Source organism: Macrosteles quadrilineatus, unplaced genomic scaffold (assembly GCF_028750875.1).
Source record: "Macrosteles quadrilineatus isolate MER2022 unplaced genomic scaffold, UCM_ALF_1.0 Scaffold_1__1_contigs__length_201487025, whole genome shotgun sequence".
NCBI lineage: Eukaryota > Metazoa > Arthropoda > Insecta > Hemiptera > Cicadellidae > Macrosteles > Macrosteles quadrilineatus.
The window spans coordinates 38475806-38486373 of record NW_026542594.1 but is presented as its reverse complement, the minus strand read 5'-3'; the positions used below and the strand labels follow the sequence as shown (position 1 = coordinate 38486373).

At 35.7% G+C, this 10568-nt stretch overlaps 1 protein-coding gene across 30 annotated transcripts in view; it reads left to right on the top strand.

The window, feature by feature from the left end:
* The first annotated feature begins 400 nt into the window (after nucleotides 1–400).
* The window catches only part of LOC128982782 (myosin heavy chain, muscle), a 53706-nt gene continuing 43538 nt past the window's right edge, over nucleotides 401–10568 (top strand). For 21 of the 30 annotated variants that reach the window (XM_054401760.1, XM_054401755.1, XM_054401771.1 and 18 more), the window contains exons 1-2: nucleotides 6471–6734; nucleotides 8253–8396. In XM_054401760.1, coding sequence (XP_054257735.1) covers nucleotides 6528–6734; nucleotides 8253–8396 — 351 coding nt within the window. In that variant the 5' untranslated portion in view covers nucleotides 6471–6527. Of the gene's footprint in view, nucleotides 516–6470; nucleotides 6735–8252; nucleotides 8397–10568 lie in introns of those variants that run through there. The other 9 variants (XM_054401763.1, XM_054401754.1, XM_054401751.1 and 6 more) reach the window with 2 other exon arrangements.

Below are 10568 nucleotides of genomic sequence, written 5' to 3'. Positions count from 1 at the left end.
GGGTCAACGTATTGGTTGTCAAGTTCAAGTCCTCCCGATGGTTCAGTACTCCGAGTGGCACGATATACCACGGAGACATAGCTCAACAGCTGATTGGTCAGTTGTTGCTGTCACTTACCTCACAGCCACGGGGGGTAGGTTTGTTTACCCCCAGCCCCCAATGTTGTTTCTTGTGGGGAAGGCACGGTAGTACCTGGGGGCACCGTCCACGGCGCCACCGTCGCTACAATGCCCCCTCATTGTCACGGTATTTCAGGCGGCCGGGGCGAGCCTAAAAATGGGCTCCGACCCGCCACTGAGCTATTCCCTGATTGGTCGAAATCTCCGCCAATCGCAATCCTCGTACCAAACCGGTATCACGTTGCAGACGTTTATATCGGGAGTACGGAGGGAGGCGGTCGACACTAGGCATCCATACGTAAGTGAGAGTGTACAGCGTGCTGTGGTGCTGTGAAGTGATAAGAAACTACTGTAGTGATAAGAGTGCGGTGTGATAACGATAACACGTGGTAACGGTAAGTGGCGGTACACCGGATCTGTGCTTTCTGGATTACCTGTGGACATCTTGGTGGACTCCCTTCATCTCCGGCGTGTGATAAGCAGAGTGTGGACTATCTGGCTGAGTTAACTTCGCGAATATAAAAGTGACCGTGTAAATCCATGCTACTATTGTTCATCTGTTGTGATGCAGTTAATTTTTTAAATTAATTTGATTAGCTGAAAGATTTGAAATTAAATTAATCATATTTACATAGTAGCAAAGCCGAACAATTATATTGCAGGCAGTCATAACATAGTGCCATGTTATAAAAGCAATTGACTGCACAAAGGGTGTAACTGATATGACAGTTAAAAACTTAAATAAATTTGTAAAGAATGAAAAATAAAAGGCAAAATGCTTTATAAAAAATAGTCCGATCTAAATTTAATATACTCGTATTATAATACACAGGATTTTAAGATGAAATTTGCACTGAATACGCATACATTTGTAATAAACCGCATTCATAATGAACCGTGTTAAGATTTTCAAAACTAGCTTGTTAATTTATTCAAGGTCAGGAAGTAAAAAGAAAAGTTTCCAGCTTGATATTTCAAATCGTACACATCTCTAAATTCGGTTAGTCAAACTACAGTATTGGCAGAACTTCAATCGCGAAGCCGTGTAGGACTGGTTCATTACTAATCTACATTATGAATTCTATTTATAAAATTATAATAATTTCATCCATGATATGTGAATTGTTTCATGAGTAAACGGAGAGCACAGAGTTGAGATGTACTGTTGCTGGTTGCCATGGCAACAGTTTAGTGTTGACAACTCTGCGTCAGTGTTGACAACCTTAGGGGGCAAATTCACTGCAACAATTGAGCTATCGCTTGATAACTAAATGAAAACTAAGCCTCTTTTACTATGTGATGGATCAATAACACAAATTGAATCAAGTTAGAAGATTAACAAAGTAATAAAGATATACATTAAATATAATATACCTATAGGCCTACATAATATTATATACATAAAATATACATTGAAGGGAGAACAAAAATCTTTTCAATTATAGCCTACATAATAATGGAAATACTATCTTAAAAAATAAACCTCATCTAACAATAAAAGAAAATATTTAAAAAATTTACGCTGGCCTTTTTGTGGCTTTATTTATAGTAGTATTTAAAGTTTACACATACAAATCGGACGATCTTATTCAATTAAAATGGTACCGATAGTAATGTGCCACATACTAGTTCTTCATTTATGGGTTTCAATGCTATACCGAATTGTTTACTTGCTTACAAACAATACTTATTAACAATAGCACACCCCGCAGTTTTTCTCGGACAAATAAAAACAAAAATAAAGAAATAGACCTGAAGAAAAAACAATTAATTTCAGTCGTATTTTAGTAAAAGGATACGGTTGTCAGGTAATATTTTCCTTATATACTTTTTAATTGTTACTGTTTAAATTGCTATAAAGAAGCCAAATAATTATTTACTTGTCTAAACTATCCCTTAATCGTACGATTACTTTGTACAAGTGCCGGATCACATTTCCTCTTTTTGGGCCTTTGCTATTTGATTCTATATAAAGGAGACAATTCCTAGAGACCGGTGATTGGCATGTTTTAAATAGGCGGTACATCTGATCCAAGCGCCGAAGGGGAGGGAGGGGCGCTATTTTTGGCGCTCGCGCGGGTCCCCGTCGTATTCTTTGCTCAGTCGCTCACGACTTTCGCTCCTCACCACCGTCCGTATGTATAAGCTCTCCTTACTGATAACTCCCACATTCATAAACACACATGTAATTCATTATAGACTCTGACTTACACTACTAGTCTATATTACCCAGTTCACTGCATAGCTGATAGTCATGTTGACTATTAGCTTTGGAGCAAATTACAAATAGCATTCCATTGTTGTTAACGTTTATATAAAGCAGAATACCATACTTTCCGAATGGTAATGAATACATATTGAAATTTTTTAACCGTGACTTACACTTTATGATAACACCCAGTGATCTTAAATATTTTTAATAAATAGAACTAAATGTACAGAAAACTACGATAACTTGGCTTGTGCATTAAACAGTTATTCTTCCAAATAAAAATAAATGATGCATTTACAATTTTATACTTTAAATGTTGCACTCCAATATATTTGTCAAATCTTAATTCATTAAGGAAAGTAATAGTTATTTTTTTAATGTATTAGTAAAAGAAGTGACGAGGTGTCAATATTTATTTCAAGAGTTTTCAACACGAAACTGTCGCTCTTAACTAACTATTAAACAATTAGTTAAAGTTTGTGTTAACATAAACTAGCTAACCGTATCGTTAATATTTTACTAACATATATAACAACACTTACGTTTAGTCTCTTGTAGTAATTTGTTATAATGTTCATAATATATATCCATGTTCTAAACTGTCAACCATAAAATATATATATATTTTAAATTAAACTACAAATGATATTACTTCACAGTAAGTAGTACGGATTTTTATATGATGGTAGTTTACGGGCACAGTGAGGTAGGCAAATTAATCGTGGACATTGTATACGTCAGTGGAGAATACTCAGTTAAGAATAAGCGTTTTCAGTAGCCTATGGTTTTATTCCTGTTATTTGTAGGGGACAATGTAATATGAGGAAACCAGTAATTTTAGAAATTTAATAGACAGACATTTTTTTCCACGGCTAAGTTTAATCACGTGTTTGAAAAAAGTTATATACTAGATAAAAAAATAGTCGATAGTTTTAAAATGAATGTGTGAATCCGTGTAGAGGTCACTGGAAGGTTATTTCTGATGAAACACCAGCGAGGTCGAGGCGAAGCGATGAGCCAAACTAAACACACACTCGCCATCTTGTTTTCATTTTCAGTTTGTAATCATAACATAAATGCTTGAATATAAAAATTAGTGTAGATACCTGCTTCATAGTAATCCAAATTGTAGTAATCATAAGAAGCAGGTATTTACACCAATTTTATATATTCAACGTAATTCGGAGGCAAACATAAAAAAATAAATGCTTAGCGTTTCTAAACAAAATGTTATAAACATAAAAGTTACTATAATCATTTTATGATTTTACTGTGTTGTACATTGTTTGTTATACACACTATAAATAAAAAAAAATATCAAAATGGATGAAAACTGTGATTATAAGAATTTCAAACAAAAGTAAAATATGTAGTAAGTGTTGTTTTTCATTTTTTTAAAGAACAAGAAACGTAGTATTACAAGAATAAAAATATTATTTTTTATTTTGAAACATTAACAAGTACATCCGTACAACAAGCTTACGATTAGGGGGCCTTAGTCTAAGTTACTCTACTGAATTTCGCTACAAACCACATACAAGGGGACGCGCCCGAACATAGACAATACCCGCACAACGTAGCTGTAGCCATATCACATCCACACCGTGCCGCGCCTAGCCGCGCCTAGCCGCTACGACAACGTTATCCACATACAAGGGGACGCGCCTGAACATAGGCAATACCCGCACAACGTAGTTGTAGCCATATCACATCCACACCGTGCCACGCCTAGCCGCTACGACAACGTTATCCACATACAAGGGGACGCGCCTGAACATAGGCAATACCCGCACAACGTAACTGTAGCCATATCACATCCACGACGTGCCGCGCCTAGCCGCTACGACAACGTTATCCACATACAAGTGGACGCGCCTGAACATAGGCAATACCCGCACAACGTAGCTGTAGCCATATCACATCCACACCGTGCCGCGCCTAGCCGCTACGACAACGTTATCCACATACAAGGGGACGCGCCTGAACATAGGCAATACCCGCACAACGTAGTTGTAGCCATATCACATCCACGCCGTGCCGCGCTCCTTCACGTGCGATATATGAATCGCACTTGGTCAGTTGTCATGCGGTATACCGTAATAGAAAAACACGTATTCTTCAAACTAGAACAGTGATGGTATTTTGTGGGATTTAAAAGTTAAATACAGAGATTTTAATAAACAATTTCTTTGTTAAACTTAGTCTTAAACAGCTATTGTAATTAATTCAATTATATAGACAGTATCGGTTAATCACTGTTTTTAAGACGTGGAATTAAGATGATATAATGATTTAAAGTAGTTATGGTGGTAAATAAACTTATTACACCAGCTTTAAAACTGTTATTATATCATGCTGTTCATATTCAGGTCTTTGTTTGGGCTAGTTTCGTAGAATGCATTGTGGATCTTTGATCATCGGTTGGTATTCATAAACGTTTGTTTGTTTATCTACTTAGCTTGCTGTTATAATAACACCTTGGTGTTACCAAACAGAGTATTGTTTGCCAAGCCAGGTGCTACAAACACAACAATGACTCAGGTTTCACCGCAGTATTGACAGATTAGCTGGCAAGTGGCAAATTGCATGTTAGCTGACGCTTGCTGTACGTAGACAGTCTGTAGCCCTGGGCGTGCGCTGCGGGTATTTCTGGGCCGCGAATGACCACGAAAATAGCCTTGACGCGTTCCATCGGCCAAAGCTCGGATATACAACGAGCTTATGCTGATGTAAACTCTTGAAAGAAAAAATACAGTTCACTTTGCATCGCCCTAATATGCTTAGAGAGAAAAATATATAAATAGTACAACGGCAGGGAGAAGAATGAGCCAACATACACTAGACGCAGTTGATATAGTGTAAAGTACATACTGGGTTCTGTAAAAGAACGTGAGAGTATGTTGTTTGTTTGTGTGTGCAATACAAAAATACAAGTTCAGCGTTAAGTTTCAGTATTATTTCGAAAAAAAAACCACATAAATCGATGTTATCACGACAGAATTAGCTTTAACACTAACTGCATTTACCTAGGCCAAACTGTAGTTATTAAAACCGTCTACTGGTTTAAAAATCTCGATCTCACAAGTTTTTTTTTAACCTTGTTGAATAATTGAATGATTACAAACAATGAAATCACTGTGTGATAACCGATAACACTCATGTAAATCCCAAAAAAAATATGGCGTAATACGATATATACTTTGATGAATGATGTCAAAACTCAATTAATCTCGCTGGATGTCAAATCTACCACCGGAATCGTAACTAACTAGGTGGCAGTGACTGGCGTCCAAACAAAAACACAGTTCATGCTGGTCTTAGAATTTAATAAAACATGTATTACGTGACTTCTATCTTGAAATAGATCTAAACTAGAGTTGTTGTATAGGTGAATGTTAAATATCAGACTCATAAAAATGTATACGAACTTATATAGTTTATCATTGAAAGAATTTAGAGTAGTTATGTTACTCAATATTTATTCACAGTTATCGTTTGTATTGTTTAGGGCAAAGTAACCAAGTATAAGGACATAATTGTCAACACAAAATCTGATGAAGAGTCGTTAGTCCTGTACGTTGATCAGTTCATCTGTTGGAGTGTGTATATAGGTGCGGCTAGTCTAGTGGTTAACTGTCCCAGGTCCAAGTTCAGCCAAACGCCAATAATTTAAAGCTAGAAAAAATGTCATCATCTGTTCCTTGGGTACCCACCTTATCTGTGAGGCCATTTATATACAAAACAGTTATAGGTCTCTCAAGTAAGTTGAGTTTCATCATAAGCTGGAACAACCACAAGGTATATTTCTCAAATCCTCTGTGTACCAAATCGATGGATATAATTTCATATAATTCTTTAACGAGTGTATTCTGTCACGCGATATATAGGCTATACTCAAAAATACCACTTGCTGATCAAAGGAAAAATAACGATTGTACGTTTGTAATAATCATACTCATAAAAAGCTTATTTCCTATATGAGAAATTCGCTAAAACTGGCGTAGGTGTAAATTACGTATAGCAATTTTGTTGTGCTAAAGAAAATGACCAGGTGAAAAGTTTGATAATGGATGTATATTAAAATGGACAGTTGAAATTAGCCTTGATAGTGATAGATTTTGTTGACGTGTGTTTACAGAGAGATCCGAGGGCTGTCCTACAAGTGTCTCGCTGTACCTGATCTCCTAGTCTCAACATGCCGAAGCCAAAGCCACAGGAGGGTGATGACCCCGATCCCACCCCTTACCTGTTTGTGTCTCTCGAACAGAAACGTATCGACCAATCGAAACCTTACGATGGCAAGAAGGCTTGCTGGGTCCCTGATGAAGCTGAAGGCTTCCTCCAGGGCGAGATTAAGGCTACCAAGGGAGACCTTGTCACCGTTGTACTCCCCAACGGCGAGGTAAGCTTCTCAAACGTCTGCTAAAAGATATTTTTTTTAATTAAATCGACAGTCTATATAAAAAGCTACAATAATTGCAATATATGTAATATGCCTTTTAGTAATATAATCTCTGTTAAATATGTAATGGTAAAAAGTCTCAAGAACGATAAGTTTGTTAAAAATTACTTTTCAATTTATTTGTGGATCTAAGTTTAAATATAATATATTGCATTTTAATAATTTTTGATTATGTATGCGTACAATACTTTTATAACATACATTTTTATATGTTAGAACACAAATATAGCACTCCAGTAAGCAATAGTAATCGTAAGTGGTTCGTATTAACTAAATACAGTGCTGAAACTGCAATGTTTTAAAAGTTAAAATCTTAAGAGGGTTCCACCCACCGGCTGTTACCACGTAAACATGGCCCTAAAAAAGAGTCTCGTGGCATTATTAAAGTGTTTATCGAGTTGAAATAAACTGTAAAATATTCACAAAGATCCAATCTATGCACTGAATGAACTTAAACTTCGTTATTGTTTCTTAAAAAAAATCCGTAAATTATTCTTTTTTACGTGCGATTTTAACTTCTAAATAATAGTTAAAATGAATTTTCCCCTATCCATTGCATGCTCTGATTGTAAAGAGCACAACAAGCTCACAATCACTGAAAACAAATTGGTTTTAGAATGTTGTGAGCTTTTACAATAGAGGCATGTTCAATCCCGAACTATATTTCAATCCATATAACCCGCCATCTTGAATTGAAATTCAGGCTGCCGGGTAGAACCCCCTTGATGTACTACTTGTAAATTTTTAGTTTGTCGTAAAAATTATTTTTAAGTTCTATCGGAGATTTATGCTAGTTTCAACCTAAAGTTGTTTAAGACGAGGTTTATTTTGTTCCCGAATTTATAGTTTTTACTTAAATTGTGCCCATAATACTCTTATACACCAAGAATCCCAATACAGTATTCCTCAGAGATTACTGTTGACTACCTGTCACAGATCACAATCCCCAAGCCTCAATAATCATTGTCCCTAACTTATAATGAATCATGACCCACTACATTCATGGTCCACCAACTACCCTTTCATAGATTATAATCCATTAACCCTTATAGATCGTAATCCAAAACCTCTCATTGTTCACAATCCCTAACCATTTCTGGCTCACAATCTATAACCCCTCTCAGTTAAACAATTCTCAACCCCCCAATGATCACAATCCCTTAGTCCTCATCTACCACCCCACTCCGCCAAGTGCCCGAACGGCCGGCACCGCGGGCTCCACTAACGCATATGTAACCTGAGCAGGAGAAACACCTCAAGAAGGAGCAGGTCTACCAGGTCAACCCTCCCAAGTTCGAGCGGGTAGAAGATATGGCGGACCTTACTTACCTCAACGACGCGGCAGTCCTTCACAATCTCAAGCAGAGATACTACGTCAAACTGATCTACGTAAGTCCACTTCCGAGTGACCTCGCTGATGTATCACCATATTAATATCATGTATCTGTGTTCCAACAGACCAAGGACTTCAAGAAGGACTTGGTAGGGCAGGTGAACCCACCAAAATACGAGAAATGCGAGGATATGTCCAACTTGACATACCTGAATGACGCGTCCGTCCTGTATAACCTCAAGCAAAGATACTATCATAAGCTGATCTACGTAAGTTTGGCCCTTGAGAGTTGGTTTCACCTTGGATCGTCGGGTGTCTGCATGTGTGGAAACCCTCTGTCCCCTCCATACACTGATGCATGGGTCATCTATTGCAATGAAATTTCAACTAAATAGGTTTTTAGCATTTAGCTACATCATTTCTGAAATTCTTAACTCTTTATACATGCTATAGTGATAAAAAAAATAAAAACAATAAATAGATTTACATAATTATTTAGCTCCTGCAATACATTTTGAAACGGAAACGATTCAGTATTTTGGATAGAAAACAAATCCTCCTTGTCCCTCGTAACTGACAAAATAACGTCATACGTATAGTTTTAGCAAAGGTTTTATTGAGGTGTTTTGTTATTAACCTCTGTCTAAAATGTTACATAGATATTGGAATATAACACTTGTATGGTTTTCTACCTGTAGACATGATCAGAAATATGATTATTTCGTTTCTCGTACAACCCAGATAGGAGAAGGAACACCCTACATCACCCAGCATGGATGCCCAAGGGATGGAAAGGTGCATTGACCACCCCGCCCTTAGTTGTGTAAAAACGCACTCAGCCGTGCGGCTATAGTGAAAATCCAAATTTGAAAATATTTGATCAAATTTGGGTATTTTGTGGGATTTATTGTGTATTTGTCCTGCTGCACTTTATATATCTGTTTTTCGTACGTTTGAAACTATCGTTTCAAAACAAATAGTTTCAAATGAAACATTTATAGAATCAGATTATAAGATGCAGTAAGGTTAAAATTATTTTTTGTGCATGATTTCAAATAGTGTGTGGCGTGATTTGTTGTATATTTTGTTTTCAACTAATTGCTTAAGTAGCGCATGTGGTTAGTAAGCTATTGAAGTATATTCTTAGAATAATAAAGTAGTATTAGTATTCTAGAGTGGTAAACTGTTATTATACTTTAACTAAATCATCTTTTACCTTGCAACTAGGTAGACTTGATGGACGGGAATAAACAATAAAAATAAATAAAAATCATTGTAAATAAGTTCCCTTACAATCAAATTATATTTCAGAAGCGAATTGATGCTTTATTATAACCTACGTTGACATTTTAACGGTAGGACAAGAATCAAAATTACAATAGCTGTTAAATAATGTAATTTTAGTCAGTTACATTTTTTCTAAACATTATTTTTCAGTCCATCTATCTTTGATTCTGGGAAAACTATGATAAATATATGTTAGTGACAATCTGCACTGTTACCAAACATAATCTTTATACCATTTACCTAGATAAATATAGACATTAAAAATTTATTATTTTGTCTGTAAGCGATTACAACCACTTCATTATGAGTAAATTACTTTTTATATGGCTGTGCATATCGCGATTGCTTAATCAGTCCCCTAAGTTTTCTTTTCTTTAAAAATAAACTCATTAAATCTAGTAGCTTTACAGGGTTTCCAGTAATTAAATAGCCAAAACTCTGAAAAAAATTGTGATATGGGTCAAAATAAAGAAAAAATTAAGAATGAATATATTTTTAAAACGCCTCTCCAACCATTTTGTGTTTTTAACATACACGTTTGGTATACGTTTCAAGGATAACGAGACCTATGTTAAAATGAGGTGCGCCCTAGGCCCTTGGCTTTATTATGCTTTACTTTACTAAATCATTCGTGATATTTAGCTATTCACTATTCGATCTTTTTGATCTTGGTGTTGTTTGAAAGGAACAAACCGTAAATACGAAAAGTGGCATTGAATTAGTTATCTAATTTATTATATAAAATATAAATGGAATCTGTTTTAACAATTCCACTTTGAGCCAGGCTAAGCTTGTCTAACGCAGGTATCGTTTACTTTAATAACATAGGCCGTTTAAGTTCCATATGGATCAGTTAGAAAAATTAACCAAATATCCCCCGTTTAGTATTTTTTTCATAAACATTTTTATCTTAACTAATAGTTTTTTTAGAAACATTTTTTTTTTTTTTTTTTAAGAGGTTGGCGGCCTCTTCTGTGATTTATTCTTAATCTTCTCTTTATATTGACGCATAGAACCATCTATCGTTATTTAGCGGGTTTTGTCAACAAAAATTATAAAAACACTATGTTGCTGAAAGTTTTTTGTTTAGAATATTTTGAACCCACCAGATCTATAATTTGGTATTTAATGACCCGTTACAAAGTATAATTTTC